This window comes from Thunnus maccoyii, chromosome 23 (assembly GCF_910596095.1).
Source record: "Thunnus maccoyii chromosome 23, fThuMac1.1, whole genome shotgun sequence".
In the NCBI taxonomy this organism is placed as follows: Eukaryota; Metazoa; Chordata; class Actinopteri; order Scombriformes; family Scombridae; genus Thunnus; species Thunnus maccoyii.
Genome location: NC_056555.1, coordinates 11,793,280 through 11,815,921, shown reverse-complemented (window position 1 = coordinate 11,815,921; position 22,642 = coordinate 11,793,280). Strand labels below are relative to the sequence as shown.

Below are 22,642 nucleotides of genomic sequence, written 5' to 3'. Positions count from 1 at the left end.
TGTGTCAGTAACACCGAATGGTTCACGTTAGCAACAAGTGTGAGAGAGTATCCAGCCACTGTGGGAATCTTCAGTGCTACATAAGTAATTATGTTATCCAACATGAGACCTGATGGTCAAACCTGATTTTGTCAAAGAAATCAAACAGCACAAAACTAATTTACATCATTCTAATAAAAAATTTAAAATGATTTTTTTAAGATCGAACAAGAGTTGACAGCCATGGTATAATGGTGGTGAACGGTTATAATGTTCACCATCTTAGTTTTGCATGTTAGGACATTTGTTTATTAGCACTACACACAAAGTATAGCTGATGTTAATGTGAATGTCATTAATTTTGCAGATATTTGGTCATGAACCAAAACACTGGACATAGTGAAATTTGGATCTAATGATGGTGCTAGATAAAAAGTAAAGGGATCACCAAAGATATTACAATTCATCTTGAATGGGACATGAATGAGATATTCCACTGAAATAGTGATCAAAGGCAGATGTTGGAAGTGGACCAAGGTCATTTGGGAACAAACCTGCTAAGATTCACATCTCTGAGGCTCTCCAGTCTGCTCGGAGCATATGACAGCACACAGAACCAGACGGACAGACAAACATACGAGTACCCAGGTGGTGGTGGTGGTAGTGTTTTGCCTTCGTGCCACCCAGATGTCCAATGTTAGCAGCACATCCTGGAGGAGGTCCACTGGTTTTAACAGAGGGGACCAGTGCAGGGTTGCAACCCTCCTACATGTGTGTGTGTGTGTGTGTGTGTGTGTGTGTGTGTGTGTGTGTGTAATGCAAAACCAGACACAGCCTTGTGGCTCTGTTGAGAATCAGTTTTACTTTGCTCAGTCTCCATGTCTCTCTCTTTACACTTCACACTCTCAGTGTGATACAGCTGAGTGGGTGAAAAACAAGGGAGGGAGGGAGAGAGAGGCAGCTTGTATAAGGCAGTAGTCAATCACTCAGTGCAGAGAGAGAGAGAAAGAGGGGGGGAGAGAGAGAGAGAGAGAGAGAGATTGGAGAAGCAGCTAGTCGTTTTTCCCTCAGTCCTGGCTCTAAGTTTACAGGCAGCCAGGCAGATTTTCTTGGCTTGGACGCAGCGCTCATGACAGGATTAGGAGCCGGGGACGCGGGACCAACCGGAGATCTGCAGGTCCTAGTGGACGAGACCGAGCCAGATTCTCTCCCTGCACAGGTAGGACTGGAACCTTCACATCTGATGCACTAAAGTAGCCTACATCAGTTCCATCTATCTACAAAAGATTATTCAGACGAAAGCAACAGCAAATCCCTAATCCGCCTTGACACAATATTCAATATGCAAGAAGTATTTTGGCAAGTATAGTTTGGCACCATAGTTCCTTGGTGATAAAAATCTGTTTCCCTGAAGACTTGGAAAAGATTACATCATATTATTTTTATCTTGCTGTGAGGGTTATAAGGTTACAGAGTGCGCTGTAATAAACTCCACCAAAGGATTATTTCTGCATTTAAATTTTTTTTGTTTTATTTATGACTTCCCCCCTTTTCTTACTCCTTTGTTCCGTAGACATTATAGGCATGCGCTGACAGTCCAATATATAGAGAAAAAGAGTGAATACAACATGGTCATGTAAAACTTGCTAAGTGCTTTATGATGAGTAATTGAAAGAGCAAAAGCAGCAAAACATCAGAACATATGGGGTATTATTTTATTTGCAGCTTGTACGTCTTTTGCACAAGTATGATGACACTGCAAAGATGTGCTTGCACACACATGTATGTACAGTAGATGTATGAATGGACAGAACAGAGCTACAAGATAGGAGGCTTATTTACAAAACATGTAGAAGCTTATTAATTCATCACACACATTGGCTTTTTGGCACTTATTTGAAGATGCAAAAAACTTCACACTATTCTTTTGTTATACTGTGTTGAAGTTGAATATTGTTACAGTTCAGTAGTTGAGGAATTGCTGAAGTAAGCTTTTTGGAGTTATTGGACCCTCACGTTGATCCTGATTTCCTCTTAAAGGCATATATACATTCTGCAGCAATGTAAACATTCAACTGCTAATTTTAGACGCTTCCTTACTGCTGTTGTTATGTAACGGTCTGGTGGCCCCATGCACCATAACTTATACTGCCATGATGAGGCATTCAGTTCCCTACTGTATGTAGTGCACTGGATCGAGTTAAGCAGCACTTCTGCCAGAGTGAGGGGCTAATTTACCCACTTGGACCCGCTATTTGGTGTTAGCTGTGAGGAAAGCAGGAGCAGCACAGCTTGTGTACAGGTTGTGTGTATAATTGCTGCTGGTTAAGGCATCTGTATTATATGTGTGTGCAGCTATATGTACATCTGCACAAAGAAGTGTAAGTTTCAGTAAAATTCCTCAGACTCACGCAGTGCAGAGCGGAGCGGAGCGGAGCAGCGTGCGGTTTCCCTCTGGAATCCTGCACCGTAAAAAGGGGAAGAAAAAAAAAAAGCTTGACTTGCAAGTTTACTCTGATTACAAAGTGCATGGGTCCCTTTTACTTAAATTTCTGCTGTTTCAGCTTGCCGCAGTTATGTTTAAGTGGAACACTTTGTAGTCAGAGGAGCGAGTGTGTGAGTGGGAGGATTGCTTGTGTGTGTGTGCATGTGTGCATGTATTTAATTTGTGTCTGCTGCCAATCCAAGCCAATCAACATAGCTGGCTGGCGAGGGGGTGGGTTACACATCTCATGAATGTTTTTTAACCCCCAAGTTCTACTGAGATTTGTGAAAATTTGTGTGAAACATGGAACAGATGCAGAGAAGAATAAAAAACTGAAAACAATAGAAAATTGCATAACAGTTAAATGAATTGCTTCCCCATCTCTTAATTTTTCTGTTTATAAACCTGGTTCAAGTTTATAAACCTGACACATTTCAGCTCCAAAGTATTGTTTTATGATGGGGCTGAGTGTTTCGTCGTTCGAAGTTTCAGGACATGATTAGATGCAGACAAGAAACAGGGGGAGACCACACTGATGCCTGCATGACGCCATCTAAAAGCTGGCTGGAAACACATATAGGACTTGCATGAGACAGTGACCTTTTTTTCTTTTTTCTCGAGTCATTGTTGCTATTCTGGTGGTTTTGTTTGGACTCTGGAGAATAAGAAAAACACTGATTTCACATGCATACAGCACACACAAAAATGCGCAGACTTTGGCTTGTTTCCAACTGAAAGGTTCTCTTTCTAATGTTTATTTTTTTGAGTTCACCACCTCTGACCCGCTTTGACAAAAAAACTCAAGTGTCATTTTCTCTCTCTAAAGTCCTTCATGCTTCTCCTGTTCTGCAGAAATGAACTGGTCTGGTTTCAATTAGGCTCTCAGGGATGTGTGACTGTTCTCTCTCGCTTGCTCTCTCTATACACAGTCTCATCCTCTAGTTTAGGATTTAAGGTTTGTGGTTAGACTATTTCCCCCTAAGTCTCTTTACATTCCCATAGTCTGAACTGTCACTCTTTTCTTGTATTCATCTCTGTCTGTGTTACAGCTGGATGGTGGAGCTGTAACAAGCCACAGTTCTCTAGACACACACACACACACACACACACACACACACACACACACACACACACACACACACACATACTGGAAACTCAGCCCAAAGGAAACAAAGTAAGGTCAGTTAACTGGAAGGCTGGCTGGCAGCGGAAATAAAAAAAAAAGGGAAGTGGCTATTGGTACGGATTCCTCTGTGTCAGTAGTCCATTTATTATTGGTACGGAATTGTTATGCATGCACTTTGGTATTGATTATGCAAGATCACGTGATCAACTTCAAAATGGAGGAACATTATTGCTTGCAAGTGATACGCCAATCCTTCCAATTGTTTGGGTTAAAATGGTTAGGTTTAGGCACAAAACCACTTGGTTAGGGTTGGGGAAAGATCATGGTTTGGGTTAAAACAGTAAAATGAGGTAAAACTGTCCCATTTAATTGCCCTGAAATGCCCAACATGATGGTAAAAAATGTCTGGTAAAAATTTCCCGTTTAATGGCACTAAAATGCCCAATGTGACAGTAAAAAATGTCCAGTAAAAATGTCCCATTGAATGGCACTAAAATGCCTGACGTGTTGGTCAAAATGTCCGGTAGAAATGTCCCGTTTAACGGCACTAAAATGTCCGATGTAATGGTCAAAATGCCCGGTCAAAATTCACGTTTAACGTAACTAAAATGCTCAACGTGACAGTAAAAAATGTCTGGTAAAAATGTCTCGTTTAACAGCACTAAAATGCCCGATGTGATGGTCAAAATGTCCGGTAAAAATTTCCCGTTTAGCGACACTAAAATGTTGACGTGATGGTAAAAAACATCGGTTAGTGGTCTACAAGAGGTCCAGCAATAAATTCCTGAAGCCCATTCAGTACCAATAGAACAAACTACTATTGGCACGGAAAACCAGTCTGGACCAACAGCCTGGGGACTATTGACACAGAATCCAGTTCCGTGTCAATAGTCGGTAAATTATTGCACCGGTTCCGTAGCCGGTGCCATAGAAACACCCTCACCTTTAAACTTTCCCTGCTCTCCAGCTCTCTGTTACAGTTTTTTCTGTAATTAACTGCCTGCCTGACTGACTGACGTTCCACCTCTATCTCTACATATAAATGCATGGATGGAAGCTGAATTTTTCAGATGTTTCTATTGAGGAGAAAAGGCTCTTTTAGTTTCTTGCTCTTGTTTTTGCAGCTTCTCTTGCTGGTTCTCACTTTTATCCTGCAACAGAGTGGCCCTTGTGTTCTTCACTGTTTCCTCTGGAGGTCTGTACTCTTTCCATCCCCAGTGCTCTGTCCAGTGTTATTGGAGCATGAAGAGCCTCTGTGGGCAGGTAGAGACTGTGCAGCCTCATGGCTTTTTGGGTGAGAGGCTGTGACATTGTGATGTATGGATAAGATTTGCTTAGCTTTTGCTTGCTTATTCCTCAGTCTGGTTTATTGTACATCAAACATTCACTCCCCTTTTAGCTCTGGTAAGGCATGTTCACCAGCTAGTTGCTAACTTTGTAAGTGTGTCGTTTGATGCTGGACAGGTTGCATACAGTCAGTCAGTTTTTAAGAACCTTTTCACTAAAAACAAGGTAATGAGCCGTGAGAGTGAATCAGAACAGTAAAGGTGTGGGCTGCAAAACCAAAACAATCAACTGAAAGATGCTAAAAGGTTCCATAGAACTGAGGGGAACTGAAGAGTTGGATGATTCTCTTTGCGATAGTCCCTGAGTGACCCCTTTTACATTACACATAGTCATTCAGTGCATTGCTAATATAAAAATATTGACTAGTGCAGCTTTAAGCCAGGAATACATATGTTTTAGCTTGATTATGTAATAACCTTGCAGTGGTTGCAAAAATAAGGGAGGTCACCAGTAGTTTAGGATTCATTCAGCTTTCAAATCTGAAAGTGATCGTGTCTTTTTTAGATGGACCCCCAACTGTAATTTGAAAGGGGCTGTTGTTTATATGTGGTGCTGCATCTTCCCCCAGTTTGATAGGACTTAAATTACCTTAAAAATAAAAATATTAAAAATATTCTTGTGTGTTCCTGGCTTTGCAGAAGCACAGCAGCAACACCTCCAAATAAACAACCCGTTCTATTTGCCATATGGAATTTTTGCTGACATCATGATATTTTCTGTCTCATTCAGGTTCATCCTCTGACATTAATCTTGTCTTTCTACCTTTAATAGCTCTCTTTTGTTGAAGCCAAGACAGTCTGAAAAATGGTTTGAAAATGGTTTTTCAGATATGTAAGTGCCCTCCATCTGTACTTCTCTTAATCTTCATCACTGTCTCTTTACCACCCCCTTTTCCTCATGTAGGTGGTATGTGATGGTGTTAGAGACCATCCTGTCTTTGTTTCCCCTGGTCTGCTGAGGTCAAATGACCCATTTGAGCCCACAGACATTTCAGAAAACATACGCAGACGCGACGTGTGCTGGGATGTCTGTTTTTGTCTTCTGTCCCTGTGTGGGTGTTAGCGTTCCTGCAGTATGCATGTATGTATCTGTCTTTGGGTCTATCTGCATAAAAATCGTTATAATGTAATGTTTTATGTGTGGTTGCTATGTGGATGTTTCTGCTGCTTCATTCACATATTTGCACTCTGACCTCTGGCTCTTTGGCAGAGCAGTAGACCTTCCTAATTCTCTGGCTAATGTTGACACTGAACTCCTGCCAAGCCACCTGATTAAATTATACTTTCCATTTCATTATGTAACACACACATTACCCTGAATTATATATGTATAATACATGTGTTACTGTGCTACTGCATGTAGTAACTAAATCAGTTATATTTCTAGCATAAATGTTAACTTACAATGAGTAATTACAAAAATTACAACGGCAAATATAGAGTAAGGACTTAAAAGAATGAAAAATAGTTGTTTTATTTCGACATTAAGGCTCGTTAAAGATGGTACAATAGGGAGACACGCACTATTAAATTCAGCTGGAGAGGAGTTTTAAGTCTTCACTCCCTGCACACTGTTTCCCAAAACAAATTCCACACAGAGAAACACCACAGATTTCAGCATTTATTCAGTAGTTTGTTTTGATCGAGAACACACTTCTTCTCAGCACTCAGTCCTTTATTTGTCTTCAAACTTTGTAAATTGTTTTGGTTTGCACAGCCATCAGAAAGGTTTAACGCAAATGACCAAATAATGATTCTTCCATTTGCTCAGCAGTTTCAGAAACAATGGTGCAGTAGTAGTCTGCTCAGTGCATGCTGGTAATTTAATATCTATCCCAACTGTATGACATAATCATACTCTTGCTGTTACATTTCTCTAAAGAGTTTTTACTGGCAGTGTTCTCTGATTGTTCTCTGCGAAAAGAAGGACATGCTGATTGATTTTAGAAAAAACCCACCCACTCCTTCTCAGATTGTCATAGCAGACAACACAGTTGAGATTGTTAGTACCTACAAATATACCTGGGCACAATCACTGATGACAAACTGCAATGGGAAGATAGCACAAGCACCATCCACTCCAGTGCACAACGAAGACTGTTTTTACTGAGGAAGCTTAACTATTTTAATGTGGACAAAATGGTTATGACTCTGTTTTATAGATCTTTTATTGAATCAATTTCAACTGTCGTCCTGAATGGCTGGTTTGGGAATCTTAAAGTGAGAAGTAAAACAAAGCTACAGAGGGTGGTGAACACCTGCTCTAAGATTACAGTGGTGTCCCAGCTCAGTCTCTCCGCTCTGTACAACAGATACCTGGTCAGAAAGGCCACCTCCATCTTGGCCAACCTATCCCAACCCCTTGCACGAGGAATTCCACCTTTGCCCTGTGGGTGGAGGTATTGGGTCCTTTGGCTCGGGAGCTCCAGAGCTCAACGCTCCTTCATTCATAAGGCAATTGCTGGCATTAACCATGAACTATAGTCCACCTTTTATTGTTGCACTTTGTACATTCTACTGCTTGCACTTCTTTACTCATTGCACTTTGTAAACTTGACATTTGCCGTTACTTGTTATTTATAGCCTAGTATTTTTTTGTTGCTGACTGTACAGTATGTTTCTTGTTACTTGTTGTTGATAGTGTGTTTCCCCCATGTTTTTTAAGCTGCACAAGAATTGTCCTCCGGAGACAATAAAGATTTATTGAATTGTGGTTACGCTGTAAAATTCACCTAATGTGGTTGAAATGTGAAAGTATTGAGTATTGAGCCAGGAACGTTAACAAAAATAGAATATCTAATGATTAGCACCCAATATAAAAACCAAACAACATACCATTAACTGTGTTACCCTGAGGCATATAAACTACTGGTTAATATGCAGGACCTTCACTTAACTGTGAACAAACTGATAAAACTGACAAAAATGTGGCACTATAAATCTCTCTGACACACAGGAGTAACTTTCACTTTTTTCAGTCTGGTCTATTTAATTTGGAGTCCAGACAATGAAAACATTATCGAGTTTAAGAAACACCTACAGTAGCTAAATGATGACTATCAAATGATGGAACTAGGATGGTGAACATGTTAAAATAGCGATAGAAGCTTTGTAGTATTTGTGAGATAGATCACAGCATTCAAAAGAACAAGACTAGAGTCTACAGCCATGCTAGCATCTCTTTGAGGCTGTAGTTAGGCACAATTAGCTTTAGCCTTAAGCTAAATGCTAACATTAGCATGCAACAAGCTCACAATGACAATGCAGACATGCTGATGTTAAGCAGCTGTAATGTTCACCATCTGAGTTTCCTGTGTTAGCACTCTAACATTTGATAATTAGCAAACACGGTGGATCAATGGACAACATTAACATTAGCATCCTGCAGCTAGCATGGCTAAATAGAACTCAAGAGGAGGAGAGGATTTTGATCATTGCAGTAGTTTAAAAATTTTGTATAATTCAGTATACTATATTACATTGTTTACGTTTTGTGGACATGTATTTCATCATCAAAGTTATTTATTCTGCAACCCCAAAAAACACATAATGCGGAGACAAATCACTCACCATCTTTTCTTCAAAAAGGCCTAAAATTCTTCCTATAAAATTAAAATTATATTTCCATGGTCCAAGAGGAGAGACATGCTGCTACCACATTTTATATCCACACTGAACTTTGCGCTGGTTCAGGCCAAATGTCAGTGGCAGAAAAACACTGTCTGTATGATATTTAGGGCAATGCCCCCAAGGAAATAACTGACCCAAGTAAAATATTTGCAGATGCTGGGGAGACAGTTTTTCTTTGAGACTTCTTTGGGTTGGCATCCGGACTGACCAGAAGACATAATACTAGACTGGAATGGCTAATTCAGGCCGGTATGGGCATGAGGTGAACCACAGGGTTGGGTTCGGCCTGTGGGAGTTTGTTATGGTCATAGCTGGAATTTGTCTCCTGACCGTGGCCATAGTTTTCTACAGAGCTGGACTTTTCCTGCTTAACAGCTATGATGTAGAAAAGAGCTGAGAAGTACCAGCACCGATTTCCTCTCGCCTCAACTACTGCAATTCTCAGCCCTATCTCGCCTGCATCTGGTTCAAAATGCAGCAGCTAGACTCCTCACTGGTATCAAGAAGAGAGACTATATCTAAAGGCTCATTGAATGGTTTAATCAGTATTAAAATTATGTCAATTAAATGCTATTGCCTTCACAGTGGCCAGATCTCAACCCATCTAATTGGACCCAATTGGAGTAATATGTTTTTGGAGTGCTCTCCCTTAGGTGTGGGAATCCTTGGGACTCTCATGATCTGAATTGATTCAGATTATTGGTGTCACGACATGATTCAAAATAGATTCTAAATTCAATAAAATAGTGTGCCAAACTATTCACTCATATCCATTTGCAATATGAAACAACTCACAGAACACAACAAGTGCTTAAATTGGTGCTCAGTTTTATGAACATTAGTGTCTAGGCGATAGTATACAAAGTCTTGGAAAAATGCAAAGCTGATTATGATCCTCACTGTTGAATTCTGCCTTTTCCATTACACCAACACAACATTACTGTATAAATGAAAACATTTCTTCATTATCATCAGACCATCAAAATGAGGTCATATCTTTTGGAGGAAAGGTGTCCATCCCTCCAATAGGATTCCAGATACTCTGAGAATCTTTGCAGAGGAGAACTGAAGCTGTTCAGGAGGCTTGTGGTGGCCAGTGGTGGTGTAGTCACCGTGATGTCACCCATTGGTTTGTGGACTGCTGTTTTGAAGCATTGAGTTTGGCAATTTGATTGTCACCATCTTGGATTTGACTGTTGCCATCTTTGATTTTTGGAGCCAGAAGTGACCAAATTTGGACAAGAAGATGGAGCTGACCCTAGTGCTAGCTGCTAGCTTGGTTAGCACAGTGCATTTACAGTCGATGGTTAATTGTGATGATGCTAATGCTAATTTTTGCTGGCAAAAAAACAAGCTTAAAACCATTAAAACAAAATGTCCTTAGAGGGTCTTTTAGTACAACCAAATGCTGAACAAGACTTTTTTAGGCGACCAAAATGTTAACTTTCATGAACTTAAAACACACATAGTGGCAGCTATGCCTACACTCTGTGAATCTGGGGTTACGCCATGGTTACGTTACGTAATAAATGTCACCGTGGTTGTGACTTGTCAATCACAAGGTAGGCACCCTGCATACCCTGCTTTATTGTCTATTTTATTCTAAATGGGACATCATTTACAAAATGAACATCATGCTGTATTGAAGAAGACTTGAAACTAGCAATTGAGACCATAAACTCATTAGGAAAGTGTTTACTGGGGTAATAAATCAAGTGAGAAGTGCTGTCATTCTCTCATACACTTCCATACAATCGGACTTCTTTTTGGAGCCAGTGGAGTCACCCCCTGTCACTTTTCAGACTGGGAGCTACCCACTTGGTGGTGGCTCAATGCCTTACTAAGGAACTTTATGTTGGTTTTTCTTTAAATTTGTCATCCAGGCATTCATAATACTTTCTTCATTAATGGTATTTTGGAGGATGTGGCTACGCTGCTCTGGAGTGTGTGTTTGCTTTGAGCTGAATCTCTATGTTAGTGCCATGCCTCACTCAATGAGGTACACAGGACCGAATTGGCACAGGAGGATCCCAGTGTTGTATATCAACCACCTTTATGAGACAAAAGTACTTGAACTGAGAGCAGGTTGTGTCTGGGTCTACTCAAGACCTCTCCCCATGTTTTCCACCTCAGAGTCTGGTCTAGTCTGGTGTTTGGGCTGGCACAAGTCTCGACCTTGTGTTGAAACATGTCTCTCATCAGCTGCGCAAGAACATGCACTTGCATTTCATGTACCGTATCCAAGCATACAAAAAGACGACAACACACACGCAATCTTTAAAGGCATGCTTGAATATAAATAAATATACACACCCTGTCAGCTACAGTAGTGACTGAAAATAACATATTCATTCAGTTTCTATTGGGTTTGGAGTAACAGCTCGCTAGAAATGTTTTATTGCGTGCGTCAGCTGCAGTCAAGTAAATCGAACTTTCATGTGTGCTTCATTTGAGATGATTGATCGCTGGACAGTTGAAGAACGCACAATGACTGGAAAGTGCGTCCCCAGATACATTCTCAGCTGTTTCTGTCTGTAGTTAGCTAACATGCCCAGTCTGTAATTTCAATGGAACGACACCATCTGCATTGACAGGCTTGTTCCACTGTGTGAGACACTGGAAGACTGTAAGGGGGCTGCGGTTTGGTACAGTTGGAATGAGTCAGTGTGCACATTGTGTCTGTGTGTGTGTGTGTGTGTGTGTGTGTGTGTGTGCGCACGGTGTTTCTTGGCAGACCTGTGGGCCTTGCCTTTTTGCCTCTGATCACACAAGAGACCCATGACTCACTTATTTTAACATAAAATGTGCACACACTCACAGACAGTGTTCACATAGTCAGCAGCAGGAGCAGGGAGTCCAAAACAAGTGGCTGTATGGCAAAAATAAATGACAATCGCCATTATTCTTAAGCTATAAATATTAATATTTCCATTCTTGGAGTTCTCATATTTTCAGCTGATGATAGTTTCACATGGCCACACAAATGGCAGGTCAGCTAGGCTGCAACGAGGAGAGAGAAAAGATACAGGCAATATATCAGGAAAGAGGAGTCAGATACTGGATGTTAGTTCAAATGCTTTGAGCAATCTATGCTTAGGTTTTATGGACAAATGGCCTCTTGTGGTCATGCAAATACTGGCTGTCCTCTCTCAGTAGTAAAAGTTGTTTTTCCACCTCAAAACCTCTAGGAAGTAGGATGGGATGGGGTGTGACACTGAGGATGGTAGTTTGCATCCTGTCTCCTACTAACAGTTGATATTAATTTCCTCCAACTTTCCCTAGTTTCTTTGTTGCCTACATTTAACTATACCACAAGCACATGTGGATCCTGGACATTTTATAGGCTAAATGCAATATTTCACATAGGAAAACACGATTTTCTGATGTTCTCTTCTTTGCAAGGGATGTACTGAAACACATGTTAAATCTTACTGGTTCAAACATAAGCTACACTACACACAAGCATTCCCAAACGCAAACAAATGTAAACATCCTGCAAGTGGATGAATGTTTGTGAATGTTTTAATCGATAAAAACAACCAAAAAACAGAGAGAGAGAGAGAAATGAAACGAGGAAGGTGCTGAGAGAGAAAAACACAGGTGGAAGAGTTAATGTAGAGGAACATAAAGGTAGTGAAAGATAGCATGTTTAAAAGGTTGGAGGAAGAGGTAGAGACAGGAAACATCAGGGTCTGTTTAGTCGAATGTAGAAAACATTCAACCAGAAAAAAGAACTTTACCATAATATAACATTTAAACATGTAACAAATGTGTCTCTCTCTTTTCCTCCAAACCCATTTTCCTGTTTCCTGTCCCTCTCTCCCCACTTTCCTCTCTCTGTACCTCTCTGCTAATTCTTTCAACATGTGCTTTGTTTTACAATTTTAGTTGTCAGCATGTCACCAAGACAAATCCCTCATTGTATCTGTGAATAAAATGTTTTTCGATTATTCCTGCAAAAGGTCTCAAAGCATAAAACAATTCACCTGCAGCGGTTCAAGTGTCAAGCAAATGTTTAAATTGCAAGCATAAATTTGAGTCTATTTCTGCTAATTGGCTACTGGCAACCTTTGAAAATTCACATCCCTCTCTGTCTTCCCTTATTTTTCTCCTCATACACACAGCTGTGACTGGCCTCCTACGTCCTGTGACACCAATCTTCCGACAGCAGTCTTCAAAGGTTGACCTGATTACCAAGAGGCCTCCCTTCCTCTCCTCATCTCTCCTTTCCCATCATGCGTCTGATCACCACCCTCCTCCTCTTGCTGCTCCTCCGGTCAGCTGAGCCCCGGAGAGGCCCTAGGTCAAGGGCTGTGGAGAGGGGCGCCAGGGGCCGTGTACGGGGCAGAGGCAGGGCCGGGGTCATGAGGCGTCAAACTCAGGAGTGTAAGGAGTACATGGAGGCAGGAGAGAAGTACCTGGACTGCCAAGACAGGCAGCTGACCACCGTGATGCAAGACTGGCCCAAAGATATTCACCACCTGCTGCTGGCCAGAAATAAGATTCAGGCAAGTGTAGACATGCATGGTGTAAATATAAATATATAAGACACAGACCACCTGCTACAGTCCAGATATAAGACTCAACTAACCATAACTAACAGATTCTGAGAATGTCCAGTATAGCTTTTTGTAACAAATGAGGCTGTCTGCATCAATTTTCTGCAAATTAGTGTCTCAAGCCTCTTACCCAGTTTCTAAACGCAGCCAGTTTGTTGATACCATCAGCATCTGTGAACTATTCATTTGGTGTCGGGATCAAAGACAGAATTTTTTGCTGTGTGTGTGTGTAGGGTTTTCCATGTCTTGAGCAAGTATACAGGATGTGTGTTCGCTGGTTTTGAGAGCAGCAAAACAAAATGCTTTGCCAGCAAGGTAATAAATAATGACAAATGAGTTATAAACACTGGACAAATTAGTGAAAAATGAGTATAATTACGCTTTACTTTCTCCCATTCAGGTTCAAAGAGTTGAATTGTTGAATGTATTAGCAGTGAGGGAAAGAATGAAGAAAGTCCATTATGTTTTATTTTTAGCTGTGTCATTGACCTTGTTGGATTTGGCATAAAATCATGAAATATTCAAAATGCATGAATTAAAGCTGCAATTTGAGTATTAAAGCTACAACCTGCAATCTTATTTTTTTTTTTTTTATAATATTTTTGAATTAACAATGGGTCTAACGATTACATGAAATGTGAAATATGTTGTTCATAGCGCCAAACCCGCAGAGAATTATCATCAGTTTCAAAGAGTGTTTTAGCGTCTTTTAGCTGATTGTTTTGGCTTTACAGCACAGACTTTGGTGTTTTGGTTCACTCTCACTGCTCTCATAAGCCCAGCTTCCACAAACAGCTGGCAGATGTTTTCAGCTAAAAAAGCTCTTAAAAGCCTATAACCTGCCCAGCAGACAGAAAAACTGCTAGTGATGCTAGTCTATCTTACAACAGCAGTTAGAGTGGTGATATGTTGTCATAGAAATTGCCAAGATATTGTTGTCATAGACACAAAACTCACGCACAGTGTTTTTTTCTCTCACTGCACATGCGCTTCATCTCTGTGCTTGCCAGCGCCCTGACAGAGAAAAACGCTATATGGACACACGCCCTGAACAGTCAAATATTTCCCTCAGGAGTTGTTAAAATGCAAAAACAAACTTTAAAGAGAGTGAATATTGAACTTAAATTTGTCAAGTTATCAGAAACAACGCATTACAAACATGGCCGAAGATATCTTATGACAGCAAACCCACAAAACTAACGCTTCACATTTCCCCCTTTAGGTTTTGAGGGACAACATGTTCTCCCAGTTCACCCAGCTGAGGAGCCTGGACCTCCAGCAGAACGACATCTCCATGGTGGAGGAGCGAGCGTTCAGCGGCCTCTCCCAGCTCACCACCCTGCTCCTCCAGCACAACAGACTGAAAACAGCCTCCGAGGAGGTCCTGCTCCCTCTGCCCCGACTTACCTACCTCCGTCTCTATGACAACCCCTGGAGCTGCCACTGCTCATTGGACAGCCTGGTCACAACCCTGCAGGTGCCTAGCAACCGCAACCTGGGCAACTACGCCAAGTGCGCAGAGCCCCTTTCGCTGAGGGGCCAGAAACTGAAGAAGGTGAATGTGGATTCGCTGTGCGCTAATGACAACCAGGTGGACAGGAGGCCGGGGAGTGGAGAGGAGGGGCGACCAAGACCTCCACCAATCAAGGTGAAGCCAGAAGCTACATCCATGTGTCACACCTACATGTTCCCCAAACCTAAGCTGGACTGCAGCAACAAAGGTGAGACCATCAAGTTCTGTATTTCTGGATCTTTATCTTGTGTCATGTCATGCTAAAAATGCAACCTCATATAATTTGTGAACTTAACACAAACTCTGAAGCACAAATTTCATGTTTTGAATGCTATTCCAGGATAATGGAAAATGTGAATTTGACCACACAATTTGGCTCCCTTTTGACCTCAGAAACAATAAATTCTCAACACACGGTAAACCTAGCCTGCTTGTATCCAAATCTTTCAGACACATCTCCATCTCAAGCGGATGGAGTTACTTTGTTGTCACGGAGTTGGTTCAGTGGTTATCACATAAACAACTTCATGTGAACATTTTTTGTCAGTAGTAGGTATTTTTTATAAACTGAATTTCAGAAAGTAATAATCAAACATAGCAATCCAACATCCCAACCTTTCTTCCTGGAGAAAGTAAAGTGAAATCAAATTTCTACTATGTCCACAGAAAAGTGGTGACATGGTACAAACCGAATACTGAAGAAACATTAACAAATACAAAGATTCTATTTACATCTCCTCAGTTCATTTGCAGCCAAACTCTGGTCTATGAAGTGAAATCATAGTTAGCTACTTAAAAGCGTTGCCACTTGTTTGATGGCTGTCAAGTGTGACGAGACTTAATTTTACTGGCAAATACACAATAGAGAGGCCTGGCAGAAGTGTACCTTGCATACAAAAAGGTACATTTGTTAGGTTTGCCCAGTGGACACTCAGCCACAGACTCTCTCCAGTCTAAACTTAGACTCGCTTGTTCAGTAAAACTGGGTGCCAGAATTAATTTTGCCGTCTGATGTTTTGATTACAACTAGGCTGAACAGGTAGAATTGTATTTGTTTTTGTTAAATTTGCCATGCGGGACGGCCAGGAGCTCTGGGCTGGGCATGGTCTGTGATTTCAAACTCTTGCTCTTTTTTACCCAAAGTGGCACCCAGAAGCTTTTAGTTTAAAGTTGGGGTAGTAGTTTCCTTTCACTTTATTCTATCATATTTCAGGCTACTTGCTGTTGTTGCAATGTATCATATTGTGTAAGTTATGTGTGGCATTTTGATCAGCTGCATTGTGGGTAGTTTATTTATGCTCTTCGTGTGGTTATTTGTGGCGCTCAGCACTATTCTAATCTTTGCAACATCTCTATTGTATTCTAATTAGGAATTGACATTAGCACCAGCCCACCTGCCAAATGCAGATAGAATATATACCTATACATACCTGCACACAGTGTTTGCTCATTCTATCGGTTCATTCGTGTTAGGCCTATTGCCTTGTGCTTGTGCGCCAGTGACCAACATAGGCTATGATGTGGCAGCACATAACAACTGTAACAAAGCCCAGAGAGCAGAGAACACAAGAGAAAACTTGATGATGAAACTGAAAAGGAAGAAGAGACAAAGAAAAAGAAAAGACTGTTCAATGAAAAGTGGAGGTCAGGTCGAGAATTGCTGGTAATGTTATATGAACAGTTATATGAACCTTATCAGAGCTGAATATTTGATGACTGTAGTGTTTTAATTTTTATGTAGTCTTGATTTGGGTGTTTATGGTGGTCATTTATATTTAAAAGGGTTGTAAATATAGCTCTTCAAGTAAATTGTTGCACACCATAGTCAACTTTAATCAAACAAAATTGTGGCTAGTGAAAATGCTGAGTGGCTCGTAACTTTGAAAAACCTCTAGCCACAGTGGCTGGTGAGTAAAAAAGTTAATGTCAAACCTTGATTCCAATATAAATCCTGCATTCAGTAATTTTCCTTTTAAAAGGGGGTAATGACTAGCATCTCAATCTGTTTGTGTTTTTGGTTTTCAAACTGCCTGGGTAGAAGGCAGCAGTAAAGATAGAAAACAGGCAGCTATCAGTCTAAATAACAGGAGAAGAGAAAGAGAAAGGGGGGAGGGAATGGGACAATTTTGCCAATTTTCTTTTACCTCTTCCAATTTTCACATCTGGTTCTCTCTGAGTAAAAATGCCACTATGCAGCTGCTATCGTAGTGGCTGTAATGTCCCCAATTCTCCATAGAAAATTGTTTCAATGTTGCTTTTCAAAAGGATGATGATTTCTGAATTTGTGCAGACAGATCACTTTTTGCTACTTTTATGTGGGTTCTTTAATCTGGTTTGCTCTCTCATCTTCTTCCCTTTCATCTGTCTGTCCAACAAACTCCTCTATTTCCGTCCTCCTCAAAGCACCGAAGGATTGTCTGTGTCCATGATTCAGAACAAGTGAGATTCCAGATTTAAATGAGAAATTGGATGCATCTATAAATGGAGAGCTTATGCCCTCCAGAGAAAGCAATCTTTCACAGAGCACAGACAAGCCAAAACCACACAATGCAGCGACTGTGTTGTGCAAATGCTTGAAGACGTTTTTTGCATATTTTCCTGATTTTTTCTACAGTAGAACTTTTGAATTGATTCTTTATCTGAACCACTATGAGGTTTCTATGTTTTTCTCACTGGCTGATTCTCCCATCCATCTTTCCATCTTTTTTTTTCATGCACACTAATAACTCACCATCCTACTTCCTAAATTGTGCCCCACCATGAAAGCGATATGTGATGTGTGTGAATGCTGCTTAATAGACTACAGCTGTTGCGCATTACCTTCAATACATGGTTTGATTCGTAAAGACGCCCATATTGCTGCTGTAAGCTGATACTAGTTGAGACGTGGAGACTTTTCATTTTGTTGTTTTCAGCACCAATGTTTTCATTAGTTGCACTGGTTGTTAAGCTGTCAGTCACAGTGAAATCTAATCACAGGTAGAGTATATCATTACGCATTCAGGTTTTCTCTACATTGTCTGTTGAACAATCTGAACACATGCAGATGCTGGCAGACTTTGATACGCTGTTGTGTGATATAGCCTTGAAAACTTTTGGATATCACATTGCAGAAGTAACCCAAACACATATTGTTTTGCATTCTTTTAGTCAACCTTCATTACTATCTGAAGACCCTCTATGTCTTTCAAATAATGTGAAACCTGGCTGAATTGACTTTAGGCAGCCACGGGACAGAAATTTGCCATTGGGCCCCTTGTGACACCCCACCTATTGCCCTCTGTGCCACGTTTATGCTTCCTGTTACCTCATTAAATCAAGAGCAACCAGTGCTCCTGTGATGGAAGTAGAGTTTTCTTGTAAATAAAGAAAAGTTATGTTCACGGTCACTGTTACTCACCAAAAGACATTGTGTGTAACCTTGTGATCTACAAATGTGTTGAATCCATTTCCTTCCACAACTGATTTTCAAGCATTTTAAATCCTGCATTGTTTACATCCATGTTAACTAGCTTGCAGTCTTCTTCTTCTCTACCTTTGTGGGTGCATTGCTGTGTTTCTCGGTGCATCACATCCACCTGTAGATCAGTGGAATAGTGTGACATGATTGGTAGGATAGTGTATAGCCTTACTAGAGGTCAGAAACTCCACAATGGAATATGGTAATTTGATTAGGAATATGCATTATGTGAGCACAATATAAACAAAAAAAAAATTATATATATTATACTATAACTAGACTTTGACACAGGGTTTCTTTACAAGACATGGTTACAAAATTAGCAAATAATGTTGGTCCTGCCTTGCTTGATATTCTACTTAAGAGGTGCAATTTGCATTTAATAATATTACCAAAACAAATTGACATGCAATGAACCTGGGGCTTTTGGGGCCCCTTTGGGTCTGTGCAGATAAACAGGACTTGCAGCATTAAAAATTCATTAGCTAAGACTTTAAGAGAAACAAAGAATAAGACAAACATGCGAATACAAAGATGTAGTGAAAACAAACTGTTGAGAGGGTGGACATGAGTGTGGGCAGGCGCAACAAATGTGGAACATGGTTTTCTTCACACAGGACTGGAAAGCCAGCAGGCAGCAAGAAGTAGAAAACCCAGAGCAGAGTGGAAACCTACTCTGTTCCCTCTGTCTCCAAACCCTATATTTTTCTCTTGTCTATCTCTTTCTCCATTTTTCCCATGTCTCCATGTCCCCCTTCCTCTGGTTTGAAGGCTGTTTCTCTGAGGTGAACCACAGCAGATTTCAGGCTCCACATCTTTCTCACTGGAGATCAGTGCTATACAGAGTGGTTGAAGGCAATATGTGAGTTCTTAAAGGCTGCGTCTCTCATAGATGGGAATAACACTACACTAGAGTTATGTTTGAGAATATATTCTCAGTACTGGAAATGTAGTGAAGTTATTAGATTAAAACTAATATTTTCAAGACTTCTAAACCAAAAAATAAATCTTAAACAAGCTGGTATTGGATTGTTTGGGCATCTGTGACTCATAAGGTGAAGAAATCATAGGTTTCAGAAGTAACATAAATCCTCCATAAAAACTTCAGGCCATTGGAGCAGGCAGAAAAGTGACTCATGTATATGGTGAGTTGGATACTTCCCAGACACATACACACTCCTGCATGATATTATGTCAGGCTCTCACAGGACTTCCTGGATCACAGACAGTGGGCTGTTAGTCAGCAGAAAAAAAAATATCTTCCATAATGTCATTTGAGCAAGACGGAGAGAGGAAGAGAGCATGAATGAGAAAGAGGACAGTATCAAACATCATTCTGGCTAACAGCTGGATTTAGCAGCAACAGTAACTCTGCCAGGTGCCAAGAAGTTTCCCTGCAGGTCCTGTTTACGCTGAGGACTGTGCAACTGTTAAGAAACCAGAGTTTGACTACTGGGGTTTAGAGTTTCCCAAATCATTTTTTCATGCTGAGGTGAAAAAGTCAACGAAACATTGTGAGAACAGACCATGGGATACTGAGAATTTCCACTTAAACAAATTATTACGATATCATTGTAGGCAAGTTGGCCCTTACTGAACCACAAGATTTGCAGTAGCTTGGATGAAAACAGTTATAGTGATTATATTTAGATGATTTTCTTTATCTTGTTATTCCCCAAGACACTGTTGTCATAGTGACAAGGGCAAAAAGAGGCAATTTCATGTACTGAGTCCTGGCCAAGACAGAAATAGAGAAAAGCCCTTTTGCACAGATTATGTGTGCAAAACAGCTTCAAAGCATCAACTGTGACTTTAAGGAGCAACATGAAGAGCCGCTTAGGGAGTGCTACTGGGAACTATAACTGCATCTTTAACTGCAAATCCACACATCACACCTTTGCTAAAAATTTTTACTGCCACAATGCTTAGCATATGGCATTGCCTCACATATGTCACTACAAGCTTTATACTTGTTTTTATCAATGTTAACAAAGATAAAACTTCATGTACCCCCACAATAAATAAGTAAATAAATATGATGCTACCACCAGCAACTGGTTAGCTTAGCTTAACACAAAGACTAGAAACAGGGAGAAACAGCTAGCCTGGCTTAAGTTCACTAACTAAGAAGTAATATCTCGTTTGTTTATTTCTGTACAAAAACTGAAGTTAAAATGACATGCCAAGGTTTTACGAGGGGTTTGTTAAGCTAACCAGCTGCTGGCTGTAGCTTCACATATTTGTGTACAGACATGAGAGTGGTATCATTATTCTCATCTGACTCTCACCCAAAATGAACAACTATTCCTCTAAGACAAGATGTCTGAAATGTGCCTTAATCAAACAAAGACCATTTTTATTTTTTGGGACACAAAGCAGCTTCTCTGCACACCTCAGAATTTAGTCCAATACTGGAAACTTTTCTTTAATTCATCCACTATTACTGTAAGTTAAAGCTGTTAGGCAATAAACATTTTTTTAAGCATGACTTAAACCACTGAGACTATGACTGTAAGGGAGGACATGATTCCTTGCACTAATCTGGTCGTTGTAATAGTGATATATAAACAGGGCTGTCAGCATGTTTAGAAAAGGCTTCACCTCAGCATCTTTATCTTCTGCCTGAATGATGACAAAGTGTTGTGTTATGTAAAATCCAAATATTACTTGCATGCAAAATCCAGACCCTAGAGACACAGGGGGAAACCGCAGTGGATGCTGACAGGAAGAGATGGAAGTGATTCCAACTCATTCAGACTTTTTTTTCTTCAGCCTGGGTTTAGGATTGAAACAGGTATGCAGAATAGTCCTACCTCTTTCCCTGAGGTGTAAATTGACTACACAACTCAAAAAGTTTCCAGCAGCTAATAAAGTAGTGCATAATGACAGAGCCAATGCAATGCCCAAACATCACCCTACAGTATATTTAAACCATCTCAAAAACTTGAGCTTATATTTATTTTTTAATCAGCTTGTTAACTTAGTCTGTGTGCCTCGTTGCTGGTCAAGTTTCTGCTACCTGAATTTTCCTGATAAAGTTAAGAACTCCTTAGATAACTCTATATTAAAGGAGTCTACAAACCTGGAAACTCTGCATAGATGTTACTGGTTCATCGTGCACAGAGTTAAAATCACATTATCATCCAAGGTTTCGAAATATTGGTAGATACAATTCAGTAGTGCCTTGACATTGGTTGTCCACTCCCCAATCTATGCCTGTGTCTCTGGTCGTGGCTCATACACTGTATGTTGGGCAACTAGTGCACAATACATCTTACCTAAAATATGGTTAAATTTTGGAGGGCAACAGGTTTCATATAAGCCAATATACAGTACTTCTATCTAATACTACCACACAGAAAACACTTCAAGAAATCTTTCCCCCTGTCAAGCCTGGGGCGTGGGTCCAAACCGCAAAAATTCACTGCACTATGCACAGCTGACCCCAGAGTAATCATGTCAGCTCAGTAAAAAAATTAACTGCTTCCCTTTCTACTGTCTAAACAGTATAAAAATATAGAACCACTCGCTCCAAACAGACTCAGTATTAATGCTCTGATGAAATATATCCTGCAGATGGAGATGTATATTTTTCCCTTTGAAAAATGAGAATGATAATGGCACCATTGCAAGACAACTTATGTAATATATGGTTGAGAAAAGGAGAGAAAAACAATTAGACTATAGACTACTTTTTCTGTAAATCATTCACTGCTAACCCGTAGCCTCTGGAGTGGGATATGCAGATGAAAATCCAGATTAATGCCTTGCACCCCTACTTAATCATGGATATAGCTTATAGCTCTATCTGTTTAAACTAAGTAAATACTGAAGACCTGTTGTTCAGCTGTTGTACATTCACTTCAATGCAAGATCCATGTGTTATATAATAATGGAACCTCCATAGGATATTTTTGCAAATGAGCAACTTAATGGCTGTAAAAAGGTTCTTCAAAGCTGGTACTTTGATATGAAGCAGATGCGTTAATGTCCATGGAATATTTTTTTACAGCGCTGTTGCAATCAGGTCAAACACTTGGATTTCTAAAAAAGATAAGATAAGATAAACCCCAAAAAATCCAGTCCAAACCCATTTAGGACTGAATTACTCTCACTTTTCCTGACATGTTCTCTCTCCCCTTCTCTCTTTGTATGTTTCTTCATTCAGCGGCTGTCTCTGTAGAGGCATATAACACAGATGTTCAAATGGGAGAGAGCCTAACACTTTATCTAAAAGATTTGCCCCATTAAAAATCAAAAGATACCCCAAAGGCTCCTGATGAAATGCTTGTTCCTGGCAACACGTTTAGCTACAGGAAGCAATAAAAGAGCAGAGGCACAACATAAGTCTGAATAAAGGATTGTTAAAGGAAGTTATTTTTTCTCCTTTATCCAGGAGAGCATAGGTCCTCCTGGTCACAGACACCAATGACCCAATCTACTGTCACTGTGTAGGAGATTATCTTCGCTCAGTGTAAAACACCGAAGACCACAGATGTATCTCTCTTGGACAGGGAGGATTTGGCTCAAAGGCTTGATGTCTG

General features: G+C 40.3%; 1 protein-coding gene across 5 annotated transcripts in view; it reads left to right on the top strand.

Annotated features, from left to right (window-relative positions):
* The first annotated feature begins 849 nt into the window (after window positions 1–849).
* lrrc17 (leucine rich repeat containing 17) overlaps window positions 850–22,642 on the top strand; it is a 28,702-nt gene continuing 6,909 nt past the window's right edge. The window contains exons 1-3 of one of the 5 annotated variants that reach the window (XM_042403426.1): window positions 850–1,198; window positions 12,691–13,074; window positions 14,348–14,846. In XM_042403426.1, coding sequence (XP_042259360.1) covers window positions 12,802–13,074; window positions 14,348–14,846 — 772 coding nt within the window. In that variant the 5' untranslated portion in view covers window positions 850–1,198; window positions 12,691–12,801. Of the gene's footprint in view, window positions 1,199–3,585; window positions 3,644–4,741; window positions 4,786–4,809; window positions 4,885–12,175; window positions 12,197–12,690; window positions 13,075–14,347; window positions 14,847–22,642 lie in introns of those variants that run through there. The other 4 variants (XM_042403428.1, XM_042403429.1, XM_042403427.1 and 1 more) reach the window with 4 other exon arrangements.